The sequence below is a fragment of the Meriones unguiculatus genome, chromosome 10 (genome assembly GCF_030254825.1).
Source record: "Meriones unguiculatus strain TT.TT164.6M chromosome 10, Bangor_MerUng_6.1, whole genome shotgun sequence".
NCBI lineage: Eukaryota > Metazoa > Chordata > Mammalia > Rodentia > Muridae > Meriones > Meriones unguiculatus.
Genome location: NC_083358.1, coordinates 42,536,499 through 42,561,311, shown reverse-complemented (window position 1 = coordinate 42,561,311; position 24,813 = coordinate 42,536,499). Strand labels below are relative to the sequence as shown.

At 50.2% G+C, this 24,813-nt stretch overlaps 5 protein-coding genes across 9 annotated transcripts; 3 read left to right on the top strand and 2 right to left on the bottom strand.

Annotated features, from left to right (window-relative positions):
* The first annotated feature begins 107 nt into the window (after window positions 1–107).
* On the top strand, window positions 108–8,584 carry Fbxw9 (F-box and WD repeat domain containing 9). Of its 2 annotated transcripts, none has more exons than XM_021632179.2 (10): window positions 108–2,440; window positions 3,928–4,067; window positions 4,144–4,272; window positions 5,838–5,950; window positions 6,038–6,129; window positions 7,293–7,441; window positions 7,524–7,637; window positions 7,740–7,829; window positions 7,946–8,011; window positions 8,091–8,584. In XM_021632179.2, the coding sequence occupies exons 1-10, from the start codon at window positions 2,032–2,034 to the stop codon at window positions 8,163–8,165; spliced, it is 1,377 nt and encodes a 458-aa protein (XP_021487854.1). In that variant the 5' UTR covers window positions 108–2,031; the 3' UTR covers window positions 8,166–8,584. The 2 variants fall into 2 exon arrangements, with proteins under 2 accessions (XP_021487854.1, XP_060248300.1); XM_060392317.1 differs by having other exon boundaries at window positions 108–2,476.
* A 426-nt stretch (window positions 8,585–9,010) lies between these two features.
* Window positions 9,011–9,534, bottom strand: Gng14 (G protein subunit gamma 14). Its single transcript, XM_060392321.1, has 2 exons — window positions 9,299–9,534; window positions 9,011–9,211 (listed from the first exon to the last, which is right to left on the bottom strand). Exons 1-2 carry the CDS (start codon window positions 9,389–9,391, stop codon window positions 9,086–9,088), a joined length of 219 nt encoding a protein of 72 aa, XP_060248304.1. The 5' UTR covers window positions 9,392–9,534; the 3' UTR covers window positions 9,011–9,085.
* A 3,397-nt stretch (window positions 9,535–12,931) lies between these two features.
* Window positions 12,932–17,731, top strand: Dhps (deoxyhypusine synthase). Of its 4 annotated transcripts, none has more exons than XM_021632180.2 (9): window positions 12,932–13,251; window positions 13,866–14,030; window positions 14,485–14,606; window positions 14,689–14,785; window positions 14,873–14,959; window positions 15,432–15,537; window positions 15,615–15,718; window positions 17,312–17,437; window positions 17,514–17,731. In XM_021632180.2, exons 1-9 carry the CDS (start codon window positions 13,045–13,047, stop codon window positions 17,607–17,609), a joined length of 1,110 nt encoding a protein of 369 aa, XP_021487855.1. In that variant the 5' UTR covers window positions 12,932–13,044; the 3' UTR covers window positions 17,610–17,731. The 4 variants fall into 4 exon arrangements, with proteins under 4 accessions (XP_021487855.1, XP_060248302.1, XP_060248301.1 ...); XM_060392318.1 differs by lacking the exon at window positions 12,932–13,251 and adding an exon at window positions 13,310–13,471; XM_060392319.1 differs by lacking the exons at window positions 12,932–13,251; window positions 14,485–14,606 and adding an exon at window positions 13,308–13,471.
* On the bottom strand, window positions 17,631–22,873 carry Wdr83 (WD repeat domain 83). The gene is made up of 10 exons (XM_021632181.2): window positions 22,735–22,873; window positions 22,402–22,562; window positions 22,203–22,323; window positions 22,014–22,119; window positions 21,700–21,748; window positions 21,491–21,617; window positions 18,813–18,880; window positions 18,609–18,717; window positions 18,404–18,518; window positions 17,631–17,923 (listed from the first exon to the last, which is right to left on the bottom strand). The coding sequence occupies exons 2-10, from the start codon at window positions 22,502–22,504 to the stop codon at window positions 17,774–17,776; spliced, it is 948 nt and encodes a 315-aa protein (XP_021487856.1). The 5' UTR covers window positions 22,505–22,562; window positions 22,735–22,873; the 3' UTR covers window positions 17,631–17,773.
* Wdr83os (WD repeat domain 83 opposite strand) lies at window positions 22,824–24,233 on the top strand. Its single transcript, XM_021632182.2, has 4 exons — window positions 22,824–22,961; window positions 23,071–23,176; window positions 23,692–23,789; window positions 23,860–24,233. The coding sequence occupies exons 1-4, from the start codon at window positions 22,912–22,914 to the stop codon at window positions 23,924–23,926; spliced, it is 321 nt and encodes a 106-aa protein (XP_021487857.1). The 5' UTR covers window positions 22,824–22,911; the 3' UTR covers window positions 23,927–24,233.
* Window positions 24,234–24,813: the final 580 nt, after the last annotated feature.

Genomic DNA, 24,813 nt, shown 5'->3' with positions numbered 1-24,813 from the left:
TATGAAGGACAACCTCTGTGAAACTCCAGTGCCGTGGGAGGTGGTGACTAGTAAACCAGGGGCTCTGCAGGGAATAAGGTGGAGACTAATAGAGCAGGACACCTATGGTTTCTCCTGGCTTCTGAGGGTGTGCACTCACACAGGTGATAGATGGTGGTCCTGGTCGTCTACTTGACAGCAGATGACAGATGAAATCAGCCTGGCCTGATTTAAGACTCTGTCTCAAAAAGTAGAGATGAGTAGAATTTTGTTCATCAAATAAAATTGAGGGATCTAGATACATAAAGCCTTAGTTTTCATTCCTAGGACTTGAAAAGTAAATTGAGTGACAAGGAAGCCTCTATTTTCATCTTTGTAATGTGGGAAGGTGAGTGTTAAAGGTGATTAGATGTACACAGAACTCTGTGCAAGGTGTTCTTGACAAGTAACAACTTGAAAGGCTGCCAGACGTTAACCTTGGTTGCAAAGCCTTAGAGCAGGCACCACTGGGTCACTGGGCATGCTAGAAATTCTTGGAGAATAGCTGGCAGGGCCAGGTGGTGGTGCTGCACACCTTTAATCCTACCACTTGGGAGCAGAGGCAGGCGGATCTCTGAGTTGTAGGCCAGCTGGTCGACAGAGCAAGTTCCAGGACAGCCAGGGACACAGAAGCCTTATCTGGAAAAATTGGGGTGGGTAATGAATGGGACAGTGTACAGAAGACTGAAGCAGGATTGTAAATCAAGAACAACTGGAAATTCTCAGAAGAAAAGCTTTTCACGTATGCCGGGCATGTTGGCTCACATCTTTAATCTCAGCATTTTGGAGGCCGGAGCAGATTGAGATTGAGGCTAGCCTGGTCCATATACTGAGTTTGAGGTGGGGCTACGTAGTGAGAACCTTAAAAAATTTAAAGACACTTAAGTGTTAAGGTTCTACATGGCCAGTTATGACTATGATTATGAGCAGCAGTGACAACAGATTAAACATGATCCTGGCCTGCCTTTAATCCTTAATGTTATTTGGGGCAACCTGGTCATGGTCATTCAACCCCAAAATAAACTTAACCTCATGGAGCCTAGTTGGTGAAATACTGGCTGTGCAAGTTTGACCTCAGTATCCGCAGCACCTACAAAAAATGTTGGGCACAGAAGAGCAATACTCCAGAACTATGGAGCAGGCACAGGTGGATTCCCGAGGCTCACTGGCTGGCCAGCCAGCCTAGCTGAAAGTTATCAGTGAAAGCTCTATTTCAAGATACAAGATGGGCTGAGAGAATTGGCTCCGCACATGAAGGCATTTGTTCCCTGGTGACCTAGTTTGATTTCCTCCAAAATCCACATAAAGGTGATGTGGAACCCACTCCACAGAGTTGCCGTCTAACCAAGTACACGTGTTCTGTGGAAACGCACTCAATTAACATTCAGGACAACAAAAAACTAAAGAGACCTCGGGTCTCCAAATACACACAAAGCATAAACTCTCGACCTTGCGCGGCAGGTGGTCCAGTGGTTAAGATCACTTTCAGCCGGGCAGGGCTCGTGATGCATACTTATTAATCTCAGTACTCTCGGGGAGCAGAGGCAGATCACCTACGGAATTCGAGGCCATCCTGGGTTACATGGTGAAGCCATGTTGAAAAGCACTTGGCCTTGCGAAAAACCCAAGTTGGGTTATCAGCACCCGTATCAGGCGGTTGCCGCCCTGAAACCCTAATCTTCATAGCTCAACGGTTAAGAGCACTGACTGCTCTTCCAGAGAACCCGGTTTCAATTCCCAGCACCCACCTGACAGCTCACAACTGTAACTCTAAAACATGACACCTTCACACAGGCAAAACACCACTATGTAAAATAAAAATGATTCGCGCATGGCAAAACCGAAAGAAGTGAACAGCATGGGATTTCGACATCCGGCTTCCATGCCAGCATCTCGTGTCTGGTGGTTTCTGACGTCATCTAATGAGCGACGGAAGTGATCTCGCGCTGCCTAGGAAACAGGACGCGGCCGAGTAGTAGCCAAACCTGGGACAGCCGCGCCCACCCTGGCGCCATGGAGCTTCCCTCAGGGCTGTGTGGGGATCCTCGCTCTTGTGAGGATGAGTCGGACCCAGAGCCAGATCCCGACCCTGACGCTCAGGCAGAGGCCTACGTAGCCCGCGTGCTCACCCCTCCCAAACCTGGCCTGACCCCGCGGCGCTCGTCGCTGCAGCCCACGCTCTCCTCGTCCCTGGGCGCGCCGGAACGAAAGGCTGCTTCCATAGTCCCAACCGTACGCCTGCCGGGCCTCCTGAGCCTTCCCCCGGAGCTGCTGCTGGAGATCTGCGCCTACCTGGATGCGCGGGTCGTGCTCCATGTCCTGCCGTGCGTGTGCCAAGCGTTGCACGACCTTGTGCGTGATCATGTCACTTGGAGGCTACGCGCTCAGCGTCGCGTCCGCGCACCCTACCCAGTGGTGGAAGGTACGCACACCCCTGGGAACAGGAACTCCTGCTCAGGTCAGGCTTGGGGTGATAGAAAGAGGTATATGGCCTGTGGGTGCGCACAGTTTCTGGAGCAGGCTTCGAGGCTGTCGCAGCTCTGACTGGAAGCAGAGAAATTTTTGGGTATTGCCTTATCCATAATCGACCACAAGGCAGATATTTGGCTTCAAACTTAGAATTCAAAGAGTCCCCGGTTTGGGTTTTGTTAGCCTAAGGCCCTAGCCATGTGAGGAATGAATACTCTAGGACTTACTTCTTGGATTGTACTTGGAGTCAGAATAAATCCAGAGAACCCCCAGTCTCTGGATACAGCCTGATGCGCAAGAAGCAACTGCTGTAGCAGAGTCCTAGACCCTGGAGTGTTGTTATTGATCCGGGACAGGTGAAGCAGAGGTCCTGCATTTCTAGACCTCCCTGAACTAGCCTCGGGGTTTAGGGATTGGGATCATTGATACCAGTAATTTAAATCCTGAGTCTAGCCTGCCATCTTTTCTATTTTATTTTATTATTTTATTTTTGAGACAGGTTCTCATGTAGCCCAGGCTGTCCTTATACTCCCGATCCTTCTTCCTTAGCCTCAACAAGTGTTGGGCTAGCCTGTTATCTTTGCAGAGATGGTGTGTTATTGCTTTTGCTCTCGAGTTTATTGGTCTCTGGAGGAAAAGAAAACTTGAAATTGATGATTTTGAGTTTGTGTTGTTTTGTTTTTGAAGGGTTGTAGGGATGAAACTCAGGGCTTTGGGTGTGCTAGGCAAATGCTTTACCTCCTGGCACATCCATCCTCAGCACAACTCTGAGATATTGTTGTTTCTGGTATTACGAGGTCCTTAGTCTCTTGATTCCTCTAACCTGGAAGAGTTTGATTCTGCAGACTTCTGGAATAGGGAGTTTACCTTCAACTCCAGTCAGATTTCCAAACAGCTTTGATAAAACAGGTGCTTGGACCTCATCCAAAGCACTGAATGGTTGATCTGGGGTTTAGAGTCTGTCTAGGAAGGGAGGGAGAGTTACTAGGGATAGAAGCCAGGGCTCTGTGTTTCTGCTGCCAAGACATGCTTCCCACCCCTTGGCTTCTGTGTCCTGATGGGGCTTTCTGGTTTACAGTTAGAAGTTTAAGAACTGTGTCCTGCACCTGGCTCAGGTGCCTAAGGCCAGAAGGATGGGTTAGTCTTGAGGCCCCGGAGAGAGTGGAGGGTGAGATCGCTGTCACCTGAGCTTGGGTTTGGGGATGAAGGCTAGAAAGTGTAGTCTAGGTTTCTTAGAGCTGGGGAAGTATTCCTAGTCCTGCATGGGAGATGAGTGGTCCCACAGCCTGAGGCAAGGCCAGAGTCTATGCCTGCGTGGCGTAGGGGATGGCATTTAGCTGGCATTCTATCCAGTTGTAGTAAAGGTAGGGCTCCCTGGCAGCCAGAGCTGGCCTCTGTCAGGTGATACCCACTGAGTATCCTGCTCGTGGTACCCCGTAGAGGAGGATTTTGACTGGCCAGCCGCTTGCATTGAGCTGGAGCAACACCTGGCCCGCTGGGCAGAGGATGGACAGCGAGCTGAGTACTTCTGCCTGGCTGATGGTCACTTTGCTTCCATTGATGCAGTGTTGCTGCTCCAGGTGAGGGGGTTAGGTGGGAGGCCAGGCTGGGTAAGGGGTGAGGAACCGCAACAACATCTCCGTGCTCTCTTTCTAGGGTGGGGCACTGTGTCTGTCAGGCTCCCGAGATCGAAATGTCAACCTGTGGGACCTGCGGCATCTGGGGAAGGAGCCTAGCCGAGTTCTGGTAAAGGCCTTGGGCACCCAGGGCAGTAGCACACACAAGGTGAGCAATCTTGGGGGGGGGGTGTCAGGAAGGAGGCTGGGAGGGGCTAAAGTTAAGGGATTGGGTTTTGATATCAGATTGTATAGACTTGACTCTCCCTCTGCTGTCGGTATAACTTTTGGTGAGTTCAGTTTTCCCGTCCAGTGGGTAGATAAGGTAGAAGTGGATTAATATTAATATGCATATGCCATAATTTCAGTCTTCGGTGCACTACGGTGCCCAGTAGGTCATCATGTATACCTCACAAGGCCCAGTGCAGAACAGTTCTAAAGCTTCCCCTGGGGATCAGCTAGACTTCCATGTGACTGTGCTTTCATGAGAAGTGGCTGGTGGAGGACCACTCTACTGATTAAGGTGGTCTGTGCCCGTGGCCTGTTAACACAGTGCTGAGTTCAAATGTCCGCTCTGTTACATCCTGGCTGTGTGGTCTGTGTAAGGAACTCAACCTCTCCGTGCCCTAGTTGCATCATTTATCAAACAGCATATATTACAGTCCCCTTTTCAAAGGATTTGGCAGGGAATATGTTGACTAGATGTCAGCTGACTACACATAGTAACTGATAAGGCAGGAATTGGTTTTGTTTTATTGTTTTGTTTTGTTTGCCCATTTTTGTAAATAGAAAAGAAAGGGCATGTGATTAGTTAGGTTCTGGGGTAGAGACTTCACTTTTCCTTCTTATAACTAAAAATGTATGTGTGTGGGTATCTTACCTGTATGTCTGATCAAGGGCACATCTGGTGCCCATGGAAGCCAGGAGAGGATATTAGATCTCTTGGAACTAGAATGACAGGTGGTTACGAGATGCCATGTGGGTGCTGGGTATCAGACCTGGTCCTCTGAAAGCTCAGTCAGTGCTCTTAATTGTTGAGCCATCTCTCCAACCCTGAGGCTGCAGTCTTAGTCCAGTTGTTCCAGGCCTCAAACCTCCATTAGTGTGGGCCTCTGAAGACCTTGACTTAAACCTTGATGGCTTATGCCCATAATTTCAGCACTCACAGGAAGGTAAAAGTAAAGGATTGTTTTGAGTTGGAAGCTAGCTTGAGCTACCTAATGAGTTCCAGGTCAGCCTGGACTGTAGAGTGAGACTGTTTCAAAGAGCAAAAGAACGAAAACAAGGTATGGAGGGCTGCTAGGATGTAGCTCATGATAGAGCACTTGCCTAGAATGTGTTGAGGCACTCGGTTCTATCCTAGCCTAAAAAGAGGGTTGGGGGACACTGAGAGAGACCTGTCGGTGCTACCTGATAGTCCTGGGGATGTGTGTTCTGGTCCTAAGCCTGACAGCACACTTAGAATTTCTTGTGAGTGCTTCAGTTGTTCCCTCTTCCTTCTGACCCTGGGTTTTGTCATCTGTGGGAAGGGATGACTCCACAGAGTAGGAGTTAGTTGTGTCACTGCAGCCTGTGGAATTGGGCATGAGGGAGGGAAAGCTGTTTGGCCTGGAGTGAATCTGTTCATCTCTTGGGTTTTTCTTAACAATGCTCCCTCTTGGGCTTTGGGAGAGAGAGAGCCATGAGCTGTACAGCTCTTAAAGTCTTTTGTGACTGTCATGCCTGCTCCCACAGGGCTGGGTATGGTCGCTAGCAGCACAGGACCACCGTGTGTGCTCCGGCTCTTGGGACAGCACTGTGAAGCTGTGGGACATGGCGGCTGATGGGCAGCAGTTTGGTGAAATCAAGTGTGAGGAGGCCCGGGCAGGGGGCCTGGGGGGGGGTTAGGGCCCTGCCCAGCCATCACCCCAGCCTTGTGTGCTGTGTGTCTCCAGGGGCAAGGCGGCGGTATTGTGCCTCTCCTACCAACCTGACATCCTGGTAACTGGGACCTATGACAAGAAGGTGACCATCTATGATCCCAGAGGTGAGCCTTTATTCCCAGTACTTAGAAGGCAAAGAGAAGCAGATCTCTGTGAGTTCAAGAGCAGCATGGTCTTATGTAGAACTTACTATGTGTAAGTTCCAGGCCAACTAGGGCTACACAGTGAGACCCTGTCATAAAAACAAAACAACAGAAAAAAATGGTGGTGGGGTGCAGGGGCTGAAGAGACAGCTCAGTGATTTAAGAGCTTTGGCTGCCCTTCCAGAGGATCTGGCTTGGGTTGGGAAGCACACATGTTAGCTAACAACTATCTATAACTGTGATTTGAGAGGATCCATTGCTTTCTTCTGGCTTCCATGGGCACTTTCATGCATGCCATGCACACACACATGTAGGCAAAACCACTCATACACATAAAATAAGGAGAAATCCCAAAGAGCTAAAATAAAAAATCCAAACAACTGAGTCATCTGAAAAAAGAAAGAGCATTGGAGGGTGACCTAAGCCTGCTTGCACTGCAAGTCTTTTCTTTGCTTCTGTGACTTCGTTTGTGCACTGGAGATTGAGCCTGGGGCCTCCCTTGAGCTAGACAAATGCTTTGTCCCTGAACTGTATTCCTCTTTCACTCTTTTCCTTTTGAGACAGGTTCTCACTGTGTTGCTCAGGCTAGCCTCGAACTTACTGTATATCTTGGGCTGACTTCCACCTATTAATCCTTCTGTCTCAGCCTCCAGGCTCCTGAGTAGTTGGTATTACAGGCCTGCACTGTTAGGCCTGGCTGATGATAAATCCTTTCCCCTCTTTCGATCCTGGGCTGGAAGCCAAGGCTTTGTGGTTGCTAGGCCACTGCTTAGCTGCTGAGATGTATCCCCACCCCAGCCTCGACTGACTCATTGAACTCTGGGAAACTGAAGGGACCCTGAGCTGGACTTAGGCTGGGGTGGAATGTGTTTGGCTCTGTCTTGGGAGAAGCTGGTGGGGTTGGAGGAGAAGGTGGCATGGAGACAGGACCAGTGAAGGACAAAAGCCTGTGGGTCCTGGATCCAGGTAAGGTATGAGGGGATGGGAATGGTCAGTTGTCAGGTGAAAGGCTGAGCAGGTGGAAGGTTTTCCCAGGGGAGATGGTGGCCCAGATTCTCAGGTGGGGCTAGAGTCTGAAGGGCTCTGGTGTCCTCCATCTTCCATGGCCCGACATCCCACTCCAGCTGGCTTGGCCCTGGTGAAGAGCCGGAGGCTGCACTCAAGCGCTGTGCTAGCAGTGCTGGCGGATGACAGGCACATCATCTCAGGCAGCGAGGACCACAGTCTTGTAGTTTTTGATCGCCGGGCCAATAGCGTCCTGCAGCGGCTGCAGGTGGGTGGCCCTCCCTGTGGCTCAGAGGACTGCAGCCCAGCCTGCCATTCCTGAACTGCTTTATGCCTTGTCCTTCCCACAGCTGGACTCCTATCTGCTCTGCATGTCCTACCAGGAGCCCCAGCTCTGGGCAGGTGACAACCAGGGCCTGCTGCACGTCTTCGCCAACCGAGATGGCTGCTTCCAGCTTGTCCGGGTCTGCTAGGACCCTGTCTGTACCTTCTATGTGACTCTTTGGGTGTGGAGGGCTAACCACAGGAGAACGCCACCTGAGTATCACCTATCCTTTCTCCTCTAGTCCTTTGATGTGGGTCACCAGTCTCAGATCACAGGGATCAAACATTCTCTGGGGACTTTGTACACAACATCTACTGACAAGACCATTCGGGTGAGAACACTGGCCCATGCAGATGCCTTGCTCCCTTGTAACACCCCCCACCACCCCCCCACATACACACAATGGGCAGGGCACATATCCTGACCTCTGCCACTTGTCTCTCTCAGGTTCATGTGCCCACAGACCCACCTAGGACCATCTGTACCCGAAGCCACCACAATGTGTTGAATGGGGTAAGGTCCTGCCCCATGTAGCCTGCTGGCCTACCAAGAGCCCATGCCATCCCCTAACTCCACTGTCACTGTTCCCTAGATCTGTGCTGAGGGCAACGTGGTGGTAGCTGCCTCTGGTGGCCTGTCACTGGAGGTCTGGAGGCTGCTGGCCTGAACAGCTAGCTGGACATGGCTGTGGATGGATGTATACTGCCTGCCTGGGCCTCTGCTCTGGAGGACCTTCCTGCTATTGGTGCTGCTGCCCTGCTACCCAGGCCCGGGACACAGGAAGCCCTAGGGGTGGGCCCATACCTGTGCCTGTGGAGGTGGCATTCTAGTTTTAGCTACCCAGGGTCCTGTTCCACTCCTGGGTTTTGTTTTGTTTTGTTTTGAGACAGGGTCTCATGTAACCCAGGCTGGGCTCATATTCATAATGTGTTTGAGGCCAGCCTTGAATATCTGGTCATCCCAAGTGTTAGGATGACAGGTGGGCCATCACGCCCAGGGGGTTCCCTGTACTGTTAGGGTTTGGGTGCCTCTCTCCTAGAGGAGAGTGAAGGAGAAATAAATGACCAACTATGCAGTTGTTGGAAACTGGAGTGTGAGCTTTCTGTGAGCACATGTCTGTGCCTGTTTGGGCTTGTACGTGAATGAGTACATGGGAGGGGTAGCATGCTAGAGCTGGGGTGCCTCCTGCTCTGTGCATGCACTCAAGGACCATGGATACAAGTGGACACAGACACTTGTGTCTGATGTAACTTGGTGAGGTGCTTGTGGGCTGTGTGGCATATAGACTCTGACTCAAATCCCCAGTGTAGGTCTTTATGGAGAGCAGACATCTGTTCCAGCCACCCAGTAGGTATATGTCAGGGGGACATAGTGCAGGGCTCTGGGTGCACAGATATTTGCAGCTATCCTTGGGGAAATGGGCATAGAAGGAAGCCTGACAGGTGTGCACTGAGCCCCCAAAGCCTCTGGTGCCCAGCCTCCCACTTCAGCACATACAAGTTGCAACACCAGAGCAGTCATGTTTATTGAGGCCCTTCCTGTGGTTTCCATAGGAAGGGCCGTAGGGGTAGTAGCATTATCATGGGTTCATAGGATAGCACAGGGCTTCTTTTCCTTGAAAGGGTTGGTGGCAGCTGGGATGCCCACAAGGAAGGGGTCGCTCTTGGCCTGTTCTGTGCAGAACTGCAGCAGATCTGTAGCTGCCTTGGACACCTGCAGACCAACCAAGTCAGCCACATTTGGGTGTCCCCCTGCCTCCTTGCCCATCTGTGCCCACCCAAAGCCTAGCCCAACCCTCACCTTTATGCGGTTGATGCCTGCCTCCATCCGCAGTTGCTCCACTGCCCGACGGGCCTGTCCAATGTCACTGCCAGTGGCCACCTTGCTGGACATCTGGAAGAAGGTGAGTGGGGCTGTGCAAGCCTGAGATTCCAAGCTTCTGCAACTCCTTCTGGCTCCCTGGCTACTCCTGGTTCCTGAAGATGCCTGGACACGCTTGGCTACCTGCTCCAAGTCTCAGCTACCCAACTCTGGCTCCGTCCCCAGTGCTGGCCTGGCTGCTTCAATCCTCTTTCAGTCCCTGTGGAGACTTTGAAGCCAGGACCCAGTGAAATGTCACCAGCAACAACAGCAGCAGCTGCTGTGACAGAAGGGGTCCATTCCCCCGGAGGCCCAGTGGCTGCTTTCATGTCACATGTTTCCTGGATCCCCTGGGGAACTGGGCAGCTTGGCTGCAGACCTGAGGGATGTGGGTCTCTGATTTGCTGGATATCTGTGGACTGTCCCCAGCAGAACTCCCTCCCTGCTTTTGCCACCGCCTGAGGCTGTGTATATCCTGGCTAGGCCCTTTCTGAGCTCCAAACTCTTTTTAATAACTCTCCCTCACCCTACCCCTTTTTAAAAATGGGGTTTGGAGACAGGGTCTTGTAGCCCAGGCTGATCTGACCATCATGCCCAAAATCACCTGTGCCTCATAACTCTTAACATTTTCACCCCCAGATCCTTCATTCCAGCTGTTCAGGCATGCATCTCCAAGGCCTTCATCCCTCTCAGGCACTTGCATATCTAACTGCCTCAGGTACCATAATACCAGTCTTTAACTGAAGTTCTCAGTCTGCTTCTTGTTTACTGTTCACATCACCAGCCCTGTCCCACTGGCTGGAATCACAACAATCCCCTGTGTGTCAGTTTTCAGCTTCTCTCTGCCCTGCCTCATCCCTGGCTGTTTTGGGTATGGTGGTGCACACCTGTGAGCCTGTCACTCTTGAGTTTGGCTTGGGCTACATAGTAAGACCCTATCTCAAAAAGCAAAAACAAAAAATCAGAGGTGGGGGTAGGTTGCCACTTCTAGCCTTTTTATCATCCTTCCCCCTTATCTAACCTCAGGGATTATCCTGACATTATTATGTTTGTTTATTCCTTTGTCCTTCCTTCCTTCCTTCCTTCCTTCCTTCCTTCCTTCCTTCCTTCCTTCCTTCCTTCCTTCTTTTCTTTCAGCAATGTATTAGCCTGGTTGAGCGGCTATAACAAAATGTAACAGACTGAATTGTATAAACAATTATTGTATAAACAACAATGAATTGTTGGCTAGGTGGCTAGAAGTCTGAGGTCAAGGTGCTGGCGTTGATTTTTTCTTTAGAGGCTATTGTTTCATCAGCCTCTTTTTAAAAATTATTTTAAAATTGTGTTCATTATCCCAGCCTTCAGAAGGTAGAGGCAGGCTGATCTCTGTGAGTTGAGGCCAGACCTAGTAAATTTCAGGCCAGTCAGTTACATGGTGAGAGTGTCTCAAAAAATATTGTATGTATGTGTTGGGGAGGGGAGTTGCATGTGGAGGTCAGAGGACAACTTTTAGAGTCCATTCTCTCCTTGTACCATGTGGGTCTTGGGCATTGAACTCAGGTAGGCAGGCCTCCTGACAAAGGCCTTTACCCAGTGAATCATAGTCTCCTCAGCCCAGAGGTCAACTTCTTGCTGTGTCTTATCTTCACCTGCTTTCCTCTGCTTGCAAATCATTGGTGACTCTGCTTATCTGAGCATAGCAGCCATTACTATCTTAATCAGAGAGGCTGTGGTTACCTACAGTCAACCTGTGCCCTTATAGGAGGAGGAGGGGGTGAGGGTCATCAGAGTCTCATTTGGAATTCCAGTCACCTTGCTCTCCTGTATGCCGATCCCAGATGTATGCAGTTCTCCCCCAGCTAGTATATATAGGTTAATTGAAGGGGCCCCCTCTATCTATGTATCTCTGTAATCTTTGTATAAAAGGAATTTTCTCGGTCTTCTGGCCTTGGCGAAAATGCCATGTGCTTGGCATTTTTCTCCAGTCACTTTTTCCTTCAGCTAATGTTACCAATTCCTCTACCCACCTTTCACACTTGAGTGTGTGTGTATGTGCATGCATGCACGCACACATGCTTCAGGTCATAGGAAAACTGTAGATGTCATTCTCAGGAGACATCTACCTGGTCCCCAAACTTTATTTTGTGCATATCTGAGCATGTGCATGCATGACGTGCTTGTGGAGGTCAGAAGGTAATTTACGGGAGTCCAAGGCTCTTTTCTTTTACCATGTGCCTTTGGTCACTGAGCTATCCTGCAGGCAGGCCCCAACCAAATGGAACTGCCTGTCTCTGTTGTGCCTGAATCACGATACTCCAAAAGACCATCCCCAGGAGCAAAAGACCATCACCAGGAGTCGAGTCCATTGCAAAACAAATGAGGATCTTTTTATTACAAACTGCAGTTTGGGCTCACGTCCCTCACTGCCGAAGCGGTGAGAGCCAGAGCCAAGAGCCCTGTGCTCAGGTTAGTTGGGTGATTTAAAGATTCTGGTCCCTCCCAGCATGCCCAAAGCAGGGGCGATTCTTGCCTGGCAAGCATCTATTGGTCAAAATGCTGCATTTTGAATTGACTGGCTATAGGAAGGTCCCCAAACCATTAATGATCTGGTGTCCCTCCCTAGGGGGATGGGCTAAATTCCTAGCAACTGTATCTCTAGTGAGTGGGGAAAGAATGCAGTAAGGTGGGTTCTTCCCCTCAGGGCATTGCTGGACTTGTCTGTACCTAGCTAGTCTTAGATCAGGCCTTAAACTTTAATAATAGCTGCTGATTTTTAATCATCTCTGCTTCCGAGGAGCTGGAATTACTGGCATTTACTTTTGAGTCCTGGGAATTGAATGTGCACATCCAATCCACACTTTTGCAAAGCAAGGTCTTTATTGGCAGCTATTTTCTTAGCCACACCACCTTTTGTTGAGGTAGGGTCTCACTGTATAGCAAAGGCTGACCTGGAGTTTCTTCTGCTTCTATCTCCTGATTGCTGGCTGATGTGTGCTCCAAGCCTGGCTTAACCATTTGCCAATTTTAATTTTCTGTTTCATCATTTAGACTATGGACATCAAGAAGACAGAGGTCTTGTCCACAGCTGAATCTCAGTATCCAGCAGATAGCACTATTTAGTGCAGACTACACAAACTGTAGGATTAGTAAGGGGTGGCCATGGCCTAGGCCTAGTGTATCATTAAGAAGATGGATGAGATACAGGTTTAAGTAACAAGGTTCTTGGGGTAAAAAGATGGCACTCATCCCTGCCTCCCCAAAGATGCCGTTGATCCAGTGAAAGGTGGCAGCTATGGCTGGAGGGGGAGAAGAGGAGGCAGTGAAGCTTGTGGAAGCTCTGGGAGGCACCAGAAGAAATTGCTATCCCATTTGACAAGAGGCTGCTCATTAGAAACAATCATCTCACTCATTGCGGACAGGACTATTTGGACAGACAGCTTCCAGATTAGGCACTTTTTTTACTCGGCTTGAAGCAGAGTATGCCCAAAGGGAGTAACAGCTCCTGGAGCCACACGTACGGAATACAGGAGTAAAATGGCCGCTACCACAGCAGCAGGACCTGCCTAGGGTCATGTGACTAAGTGGCTTCCGGTTTCACCCCTAGGCTATTGAGTCGCATTTCCTGGGCTTGGCCGACCGCGCCGAGGGATCGAGCGAGTCCCGAAGCACCTAGGCGGCTGTGACCGGAGAGCTGCGGGGAGCATATGGAGGGGACTCCGCAGGGGGTGCCGCCCGCCGCGGCGCTGGCCGCCGTGCTCAAGCACAGCTCGGCTTTGCCGCCCGAGAGCGCCCAGGTCCATGGTTACGACTTCAACCGTGGCGTAGATTACCACGCTCTTCTGGAGGCTTTCGGCACCACCGGCTTCCAGGCTACCAACTTCGGGCGCGCGGTGCAGCAAGTCAACGCCATGGTGAGGCGCGGGGCGGGGGCGGGACCGCTCCGCGTGGAGTCCCGCGTGAGTCTCTGGGCTGGGCGGGGCGGAGTCCTGGTAAATTAGCGTCCTGGGACGGGAGGCGCTTGAGGGTTAAAAGAAGGGCATTGTAGAAGGAGCTTAACGCCGGACAACTATAGATTCACTTCTTCCCAGTGAAAGGAGACTTGAAAAGAAGATACTTTGTGGTTCCTAAAAGGTAACAAACCTTAAGTGACAGACCTGGACCTGGAAAGGAAGGGCTAGGGTCTGCACTGGGGTTGTGCTTCGGTTTTGTAGTAGCCTTGTATCCCCGAGGGCAAGCAAATTCTGGAATTGAGTCCACGAGGGGTTCCTCGGCTGCAGTTTGCAGGGTTTTTTGTTTGTTTGTTTGTTTTTCTTCTCTTTCCGAAACAATGTTTCTCTGTGTAACAGAGCCCTGGCTGTCCTGGACTCACTTTGTAGACCGGACTGACCTCGAACTCACAGAGGTCCACCTATCTCTGTTCTTGAGCGCGGGGATTAAAGGCGAGCATCGCCAGGCCCGGCTCCTGCCACAGCTGGCTTCTGTGGTTTGGAGTCTTAGTTCAACTTTCCTGTACCCTTATGCCCAGATTGAGAAGAAGCTGGAGCCACTGGCACTAGATGAAGATCATCACCAAGACCTGACCCAAAGCCGCCGCCCGCTCACAGGCTGCACCATTTTCTTGGGCTATACTTCTAACCTCATCAGTTCAGGCATCCGTGAGACCATTCGCTACCTGGTGCAGCACAACATGGTGGGTCCACGTTAGGGCTGTGCCCTCAACCTCCTTGGGCTAGTGGACAATAAAGTGGTTCATTTAAGAGAATTGAAGAGGCTCAGAGATTATTTGCTGCTCTGTGGAAGACCTGGGTTTGGTTTCCAGCATCCATATGGTGGCTCACTAATGTCTATAGCTTCATTTCAAGGGATGTAGGCAAAACACTCGTACAATTTAAAATAATTGTGAAAAAAATGCTATAAGGAGATGGATTTTTCTTTTTCTTTTGGTTTTGGACATACTGGTAGTCCTTAATGCCTCAGCCTCCCGAGTGCTGGGATCATAGCAGTGTGGCACTTTTTCTGGCTCTGGGTCTACTTTAAGCAGAGGAACAGCTGGTTGTGTTGCAGAGCTCATAGTTTGGGTCTGGATGAACTCAGGCTGATGTTAGGAGTGCTGTTTAGGTCAATGGTGTCGCCTGTGACTGCAGGTGGATGTATTGGTGACCACTGCTGGAGGTGTGGAAGAAGACCTCATCAAGTGCCTGGCACCCACGTATCTTGGCGAGTTCAGCCTCAGGGGGAAGGAGCTCAGGGAGAATGGGATCAACAGGTGGGCCCCTGAGTAGCGGTGGGGCCAGAGGAGATGGGCTGAGGATCTGGGTGACTGATGCCTGAATGCCTCCTGTCCCTAGGATCGGGAACCTGCTAGTGCCAAATGACAATTACTGCAAGTTTGAGGACTGGCTGATGCCCATTCTGGACCAGATGGTGTTGGAGCAGAACACAGAGGTAGGGCTGGAAGGCAGGGCTCAGGGAAACTCCCCAAGGCGAGTCAGAAGACATGTGAGGTAATACTGATACTCTCTTCCTCGATAGGGTGTGAAGTGGACACCTTCCAGGATGATCTCCCGGCTCGGGAAGGAGATCAACAACCCAGAGTCCGTGTATTATTGGGCCCATAAGGTGGGTTGGGCTGGGTCAGCTTTCCTAGGCTTTGGCAAGCAACGACTATCTTGTCTTTGCAGCCACCTGGAGTCTCTATAATTACTCTTAGTCTTCCCAAACTTAGCTGAGGCGTGTCAAGCACAGAAAGGCTAGGTAATTTGTCTGTTGAATGATGGGTTCTCCTAGCTATGCCCCTACACTATTGGGACCACTTAGGTGTAGTGCTTAGGAAGTCACTGGGCCTGACCCAGGGTACTATCTCTCAGAGACAGTGGAGGATAATGAGCCACTGCTCAGTGTGCCAGCGCCTTCTTAGAGACCCTAATGGTTTTCTTCATGTCTGCCTCTACATGTAAAGCAGAGGGTCATGTCCACCAGAAAAATCAAGCAGCCTGCTCAGGGAGGCGGGGAGGGATGCCTCTGGGTTGGGGATCAGAGCTTTTTCTGGGCTATGAGCTGTAGCTGCTAACGGGTCCTATCTCCACACCAGAACCACATTCCTGTGCTGAGCCCTGCACTCACAGATGGCTCATTGGGTGACATGATCTTCTTCCATTCCTACAAAAACCCAGGTTTGGTCCTGGACATCGTTGAAGGTGAGGTACCAAGCCCCTGGGAGAAGGGGGAGGAGGGCCCACTGAGGCCAAGGCTTGACCTCAGCCGTCTCTCCCAGACCTTCGACTCATCAACATGCAGGCCATTTTCGCCAAGTGCTCTGGGATGATCATCCTGGGCGGAGGTCTGGTCAAGCACCACATCGCCAACGCTAACCTCATGGTGAGTTGGGTAGCCCTTGGCAGGCCATCTCCACCCTCTGTTACAGACATATGGCATGCTAGGAATGGACAACAGTGGTGGACTAGATGGGCTAGTGGGCTAGAATCCCTGTCTTCGCTACGTTGGGGTGAGGCAGTCAGACAGCAATAATGACATGCAGCCGGGAGTGGTGGTACACACCTTTAATCCCAGCACTTGGGGCACAGAGGCAGGTGGATTCCTGTGAGTTCGAGGCCAGCTTGGTCTACAAAGTGAGTCCAGGGAAGATAACAGCTGTACAGAGAAACCCTGTCTCTATCATACCACCCCAAAATAAGAGACATGTTTGTGATGTGACAATAATTCTAAGGACAGAAGTAATGTTAGGCAAGGTGATTGTAGTCCCAGGCACTTAGGACATGAGGTAGGAGGAAGACTTGTACATAGGTCAGAGCCAGCCTGGAATGCTGTGATGTGAAAGGAGTGCTGTGCAATAAAGGGAGTGTTGGAACAGGCTTCTGGAAATGTGACCTTGAGCCTTATGCTTTTGTATGGGAAGAGCATTCTCAGCAGGGGAACAGCCAGTGTAAAGGCACAAACGCATCTGAAGTAGCCAAGGACCAGCTTGGAGTGGCGCCATGAAGATGGCTTAGAGGTTACACTGCAGAGCTAGCTGGGTCTGTGGGACAAAAAGAGGGTTTTGAAATTTGCTCTGCTTGAGGACAGGACTCAGGAGGCCCCCTGGTGGCTGTGGGTCTGAGGCACAGTACAGTGCTGCTGTGGGAGCAGAGGTGGGTGTGGGCTTCTCTGCACTTGGTTGGTGGCAGCCTCTGCCGAGTGGAGGGTGTTGACGGCTTGGGTGTTGACAGTGTTTTCTCTTTGATGCCCAGGCTGGTCTTTTTTTTTTTTTTTTTGCCCAGGCTGGTCTTGACTATTTTAATCGAGTATCATCTTGCCTTGCCCTGCCTCGTTTCTGGAAGCACAGGCCTTTGTTAGCATAGCTGGCTTGAATGTCCCTTAACCAAAATGCTTGGTAACACCAGTGTATTGGATTGGTGTTTTTGTTATTTTATATTTAAAACCTAGAAGGAAATCATGGGCAGGATTTAAACGTGAATGGCATATAGTGTGAAGGTAATTTCATACACCAAAAAAAGACTTAAATTATGTGTATACAGGTATGTCTATATGTACTTGAAGTAAAGTGCAGGTGCCTACAAGTCCAAAGGAACTTGGGTTCCTTTGGGTCACCTGGAGCTGGAGTTACATATAGTTGTGAGCCCCCTGACATGAGTTGTGGGAATTGCATTCAGGTCCTCTGTCAGCATGAAATCCCTGAGCCATCGCTCCAGCCCTATACACTCTTTACTTTGCCTGTGGTTTAACTGTCACATGGGGTGCTTAGAAATGGTACATTTTGGTTTAGGGTGGGAAAGCTTGTACCCAGGAGGTGGCTGTCTTGCAAACATGGACAACCATCTGTCCTGTAATGTCAGGCACTGATGGGCCCTTCCTGAAAGGTCTCAAGGCCTTCCTGTGTATCATAACCTCAGTCTCCTTGGTTCTGTTGTCCCTCTCTTTATGGCTTCTGACCTGGCCCTCCTCTGCCCACAGCGGAATGGGGCTGACTACTCTGTTTATATCAACACCGCCCAGGAGTTTGATGGCTCAGACTCAGGAGCCCAGCCAGATGAGGCCGTCTCTTGGGGCAAGATCCGGATGGATGCACAGCCAGTAAAGGTAGAAGCTGGCTGACCGGGGCTCAGGGCCCACAGGCTGTCTCGGGGCTCCCAAAGCTCACTCAGGTTCTCTACAGGTCTGCGCTGATGCTTCCTTGGTTTTTCCCCTGCTGGTGGCTGAAACATTCGCCCAAAAGGCAGATGCCTTCACAGCTGAGAAGAATGAGGATTAAGAAGACTGTGAAGACTGGGGATTCTTGCCACACCTTTATTTATTAACTTTACATAGCAGCCCCTCCATGGGCCCACTCCTTGGTCAGCAGCATCTCTAGAATAAATGGTCTTTTTGTTGGGTCTTCTGAGTTGGTCTGGGTCCTTGGTGTCAGGTCCATAAGACTCAGCCTGCTCCACCCTCTGTCTCATAGGTCTCTTCTCGCCAGTACTGGATGCTGCCACCCATGGCAGTCAGCAGGCAGGGTTCCGTGGGATGGTAAGCCAGTGACTGCACCACACTAGAACCCACAGGAAGGGCCAGCACCAGGGCACTCTAAGGAATGAATGGTAGGGAACCATGCCTGTCAATCAGGCTGTCTCCCTAAGAGCCAGCCTGAAGTCCTCAGTCACCTGACTTCTTTTGGTGGTGCTGAGAATGCTAGGCGAACCTTGCCACTGAGCTTATACCCTTGGCCCAGAGACTCCCAGCTTTGGATATAGAAAGGCCCTGGCTCAGTCTTTCTTGTGATCCACCTGAAACCAACTGTAGCCACCACCTCCAAGTCCTTTAGCATATGCTGTTCTCTTTGCTTGAAATATCTGTCCTGCTTTTCCCTCATTCCTCTTTCCAATTCCAGTTGGGGAGGCAAGATGAATTCAAGCCCATCCTGGGCTACAAAGTGAGACACACCTCCACTCCCCTGCCAGAGGTCCCAGCTCAAATACCTGATGTTACTGCTTTTTTCAGGCCCAGGGATGTCTGAGGAAAAACATGTAGTTATGTCCAGGCAGGGAGTGCAAAGGGAAGGCTCACCTCTACTAGGTCCCAGAAGAACACCTTCCCATCCTCAGAGCAACTGACCACATGTGTGTCACGCTCGCTCAGGCAGCAGTCCAGCTTGTACTGCTGGTTCTTATGGCCAACATACCTAGCAGTGGAGATGGGCAGAATCAGGGAGGCTTGTTCTGCCTAGCCTCAGAAGTGGAGTAAAGGGGAAAGGCCAACCATGGAGACTTACTCGCCTAGCAGCTCCCCAGTGTCTTTGTCGAGAAGCCGCAAAGTTGAGTCCAGGCTCGATATCAGAGTGCACTGCCCATCCCGGCTGAAGCAGGTGCAGGTGATGGGGCCTGGGAGACAGCATGGCAGGCAGATGATTCTAGGTGCTCTTGCCTGTCCCACCCCCTGCTTTGACTGTCCCACTGGCCTCCTGGGCCACACTCACTGCCCACGTAGTCTGAGAAGACCTGCCCCATCCTCAGGTCATAGCGCCTCACACGGCCATCCACAGAGCTGCAAGAAAGGGTAGGTCCAGTCTAAAGCATTGTAGCCTTCTGCTCCAGGGCAGCCTGTGTCCTCGTACATTCCTGGCCATCTAGGAAAGTGAGCAAGGTAAAGATGCTCTGCTTTGTGACTCAGATTCGGGGGACAATTTCGTCCCATGCAAAGAACCTTCTTTCCCAAACCCAGAGCTCTCCAGGGCCCACACCTCCTGAATGGGACAGCAGTCAACCCTACCTGTCTCTGGGTTTTGCATCTGCACATCTGACCAACTGTAGCTCAGGAATATGCTTTATAATGTTACATGTTTTTTCAAGACAGGGCTTCTCTGTGTAGCTCTGGCTGTGCTGGCCCTCACTCTGTAGACCAGGCTGACCTCTTCACATGCACAGGCCCTGTTCTACTCTCAGCATGCAGACAAACCAACCAAAACCATGCAGTAGAATGTGCAGCCTAAAACCTGCTATCCCTGGCTAGGTCCTGAAATCAGCCTACTGCAGATACCAAAGCAGTTCATATTCTCAGGGTGTGCTCCTTCCGCACATACAGCACCACCACCATCTTACTTCTTATATGTATGAAGGCTTTGCCTATACTCCCCAGTCCTTAATGCTCAAGCCTCCCACCCCAAGGAGCTTTCCCCCTACTTTTTTTTTTTTTTTTTTTTTTTTTTTTTTTTTGAGACAGGATCTCATACAGTCCTGGCTGGTCTCACATTCATTTTGTGACTCAGTCTGTCCTTGAGTTTCTCTCATATGGGAGGATGACCACACCTGGTGACAGGAAACTCTGGAAACAGCCACTTCATGCCAGTCTTCCCCTTAAAGAAATATATCCTTTCACTACTCTCAGAAAAATAAATGTCCAGATGCCTCCTGCAGGCCTTCAGACCCTGTTCCTGCCATGCCCCCAGCTTCTCCCATCTGGCCTAGTTGCACCTGCCAAGTTCATCACTTTGGGACACCTGCTTGCTCTCCCTCCGGCCAGCCACTAGGTGGCTCTAGTCCACCGAAACTTGCTCTCATCAGGCCTTCAGTGCCACCAATCCTACCACTTCTGCCACAGAAAGCTGCTGACTCACTTCCCTTGTCCTGGATGTGATTAGATTAGTTGCACTTCTGTTTTCTTTCTTTTGTTTTTTTGAGACATGTTTTCTCTGTAGCCCTGGCTGTCCTGGAATTCACTCTAGTTAGCATCAGAGGCCAGCCTGCTTCTGTCTCCTGAGTGTTAAGATAAAAGCCATGTGCCACTACTGCCCAGCTCTATACAGGCTGACCTTTAACTCTTGGTCCCTCTGCCCTGGCCTTCTCATTGCTGTACATCACCACACCTGGGATAGTTGGCAATTAGTTATTTTTTGTTTGTTTTTTGAGGCAGGGTCTCTAGCCCTGGCTGGCCTGGAACTCAAGAGATCCACCTGCCCCTGCCTCCCAAATACTGGGATTAAAGGCATGTCTACCATGCCTGGGTTCATGGTTGTGTGTGTATATATTCATTTTTTGAATTTATTTGTATCTTACATGTATGAATATTTTTGTCTGCAAGTATGTATGTACATCATGTGTGTGTGTCTGGTTCCCTGGGTAGGCCAAAAGAGGGTTTTGGAATCTCTAGAATTGGAGTTACAGATGGTTGTAAGTAACCATGTGGATGCTCAGAATCAAACCTGTGTTTTCTGCAAGAGCAACAAGTGCTCTAAACTACTGAACAATCTTTTCAGCCCTCCATGTGTTGGAGTGACCCACAAATACTATAGTTTCTGGCTATGAAAAACTGTCCTTTGACTTCTGTTGATACATCTTCCCCATAGTACATGTACCTCCCATACAGATGCACATACACTATTTATTTTTAAAATTTCTTATTTTATGTGTATTTGTGTTTTTGCTTGCATGTATGTCCGTGTGCCATGTGCATGACTTGTACCTGCACAAGTAGGAAAGAAGGTATCAGATCCCCTGGAACTGAAGTTACAGACAATTAATTTTAAGTCATCATATAGGTGCTGTTAATTGAACCTAGGTTTCTCTGCTAGAGCAGTCAGTGTTTTTAACCATTGAGCCATCTCTCCATCCCCCATAGTTAACAAAAATACATCTTAAAAGACAAAACTGTGTTCAGCCTTTTGGGATACTTAATGATTTACAGTATGAAGTGTTGCCTAATTATTTGAGCTGGGCCAGGCTTTGTGGTACATACCTATAATCTCAGCACTCAGAAGGCAGAGCTGGGAGCATTGCCACAAGGTCAGCTGCAGGACAGAGCAAGTCCCTGCTTCAAAAACAATACATCTAGGCTGGGGTTCAGCATGGTGGGTCATTCTTTTTTTTCTCTCTCTTTTTTTTTTTTTTTATGTAGCCTTGGCTATCCTGGAACTCTTTGTAAACTAGGCAGGCCTCGAATTCAGAGATGCAAATGCCTCCTCCTCCTGAATGCTGGGATTAAAGGCCTGTGCTGCCATGCCTGTCATGGTTCATTCTTCTACTCTCAGCACTTGGGAGGTAAAGGCAGGAGGATTTGAAATTGAAAGACACCCTGAATTATACTGTTTCAAAAAAACCAAACCATGGCTACTATGACCTCCAGTTGCCAGGACAGGAGCGGGGTCCTGGGCCTACTCACCCTGCCAGGATCTCATGGTCTGACACCTTTACACTGGATATGCCATCTCTGGCTTCATCTAGTGTCTGTACTGGTTCAGGCTTCCGAGAACGGCAGTCCCAGCATCGGATACTGGAATCGATAGAACCTGTAAGGCCAATATGAGGGTGAGGTCAGGTTCAGGTCTCTGGGCAGCAACCAGTTTCTAGCTGTCCAGGTCCCAGACTTACCAGACAGGATGACTGTGGCCTCTTCGTTAAATTGAACTGTGTTTACCTTCTGAGAAACAGGAATTACTAATTTAGAGGGCGGGTCTTTCCAAGACTGGATAAAGGTGTGGTTCCCAGTGCATGTTAGAGCAAGGGCACGTTACTGGTAGGGAAGGTGAAAGATTCTGGGGAAACTGGAAGGAAGACAGTGCCCAGTGACTGCTTGGGTATAGGAGATGGTTAGACTGTAACGGAAGGATCTTCCTCATATCATCTACGAGCTAATATGGATCTCCACAATGCACACGTTAATGAGTCTTCTGGCTTGTACTCACTCCAGCGTGGCCCCGAAATTTGCGCACGACCTGCCCAGATGCCACATCCCACAGCACCACCGTCTTGTCCCCACCACCAGAACAGAGATGGCTGTTGTCAAAGGAGCTGGCGGGCAGGAAAGAGAAGGTCAATATCAACTCATGATCCTAGCCTCTGTGCTCCTTAGCCCACCCTGGCTCCAGGCTCACCCTGCCGCATCCAGCACTTCGTAGCCGTGGCCACTGTACGTCCGCAGCAGCGTCCCACGGAGCGGGTTCCACAGCTTTAGGGTTTTATCGCTGCCGCAGGTCAGGCAGTAGTTGCCATCAACTGGGGAACAGCAGGCAAGGGTTACCAGACCTCCGGCCTCAGGTAGCAGGAGGCCCGGGATGAAGACAAGGGGCTTACCATTAAATCGCACGGCTCGCACCGCGCCCTGGCCGCAGTCCAGCGTCTTCAACCGTTTCTGCGGCAGCTCCGGGGGCCGCGGCTTTGGCTCAGGAAAAGCCATACTTCAAATCAGCTGCCCGCAGTGCTACCTTCTGTATTGACACTGTTTTCCTTCCAGGCTTTCAAAAAAAAAAAAAAAAAAAAATCCTCGGTCGGGTGTAACCTTATTATTGTCCCCAGGATTTATTTCCTGCTTTGCACTTCCGTGTTCAAATTTCAGTGCGTTAAATAAAGTGTTTGGGATACTGAAAGCCCCTTTTAGTCTCTCCTCCCCCCCCCCATACTTCCTACTTTCCAGGAACTATTCTGGCCTTATTCTCCGTTCTCTGACGAGCAGTCCTGGTCTCCGCCATTGGGAACAGAAGCGCTAGGCTACTGGTGTTACTCTAAAAGCCACCCTTCATTCTCACGCCGGAAGCTGCTGTTCCAGCAGTGAAAGAAGGACGGCGTAGTAGTCTTCAGTTTGCTATGTCCACCAACAATATGTCCGACCCACGGAGGCCCAACAAAGTGCTGAGGTGAGCAGTCCAGCAAGACATGGCAAGGCGTCTCTGGTTTTGGCCTTGGGTCCAGGCCAAGTTGGCCCAGGTGGGACTTGATCGCTCCTGACCCTTGAACATGTCGCAGGTATAAGCCTCCGCCGAGCGAGTGCAACCCGGCTTTGGACGACCCGACTCCGGACTACATGAATCTTCTCGGCATGATTTTCAGCATGTGTGGCCTCATGCTTAAGGTGGGCGGGGTTGAATTTCCCTGGGTGTCTGTTGTTCCGCCTGAAACTGAGGCTGGGGGCGGGTTCAGAAAGAGGCGAGTCCGCTTTCTGGGCTGGAGGTGGGGAAGGGGGTTGAGGTCAGCAGGGAGTGGAGCCGGGGTGACGCTCCCAAAATAGGGTAAGTTGGGATTGCAGTTGTTGATGTGTACTTAGCCAAGCGAGTCTGAGGGTGGAGCCTGATTTTGAAGCAGTTAACAGACCAGTTGGGGGGGGGGGGGCGGGGAGGCACGGTGTTAGCATATGGGAGTGTTAAGAACTTTTAAGTCTGAGAGGATGTGGTGGGGTCTGATACAGGACACACACACATCAGGATCAGAAGCCTGCTGCTTGGAGTAGGCTCTGAAGGGTTGGTATTGATGTACTTCTTGGGGACAAGGTCGGAACTACAAGTGGAACCTGATGTACGAAGTTCTAGGCTGTGGGGGCTCCTTGGCATACTGCTCACTGATTCGGTCTCCTCACCCACCTTTCTTCAGCTGAAGTGGTGTGCTTGGGTTGCCGTCTACTGCTCCTTTATCAGCTTTGCCAACTCCCGGAGCTCGGAGGACACGAAGCAGATGATGAGTAGCTTCATGTGAGGATCTGGAGTAGGGGACGGGGTCCCATGCCTGCCCTCTGAAACTGACACCTCTTTTCTGTCTCAGGCTCTCAATTTCTGCCGTCGTGATGTCTTATCTGCAGAATCCTCAGCCCATGACACCCCCCTGGTGATGTCACCTAGAGGGGTTGGATCCCGGACCCCTATCCGCCTTCTCTCTGGCCTAGCCTTTGACTGCCACCACCCTGCCCTCAGCTGCTGTCCTAAACTTGCCTGAGTATGGTCTCTGGACTCCCAGCTGAATGGAGGGAAGTTGGCCCTTTCTTTGAGGTCCTACTTCTGCTTTAACAGAGGAGTAAACCCGCAGACTTCCCTTGTATCTTCCCTCCCCTGGCCACTGTTATGGGAAACACTGTTCATGTTTCTAAGTATTCACTTGTTTTCTTGTTGAAACCAATTGATATAAAAATTTCCACTCTGGTTGGCTTGTATTACTTCTCCTTTGTTCACGAGGTGCTTTGCCCAGTTAAAGACCCATATCTCAGCTTTTTTTTTTTTTTTTTTTTAGTTAATGTTCGTATTTCACAAACTTCTTGTCTTAGGTTAGGCAATAGAGGCAAGATAGTTATTTCCACACTTGGGTGACTGCTGGCCCCGCTATCCTAACTAATCTAGGCTATGATTTTCTGTTCATTTATTTATTTACCCACTTTTTACTTCTGGAGTTCTGGGTATAATAAAATCCAGGGCTTTTATACATGCTACACTGGTACACTACTACAGAGCCATATTTCTAGGTTTTATGATTTTTGTATTGCTATATAGCCCTGGAAGGCCTGTAATCACACAGTCCGGGATGACAATAGCCCTGCCCCACTCTCCCACATGCTGAGGTTACAGCTGTATACTGTATACTCTGGCGCTGGGTTTTCTTATTAGAGCAACAGAGTAATGAATAGACCGTTTAGAGCTGGGAAAGGTATGAAAGACGCGGTGTTCTCCCTTCCTTATAAGGCCCTTCCAGTTCACAGGAGGGTCAGCCTCTGTCCAGACCTGCCTG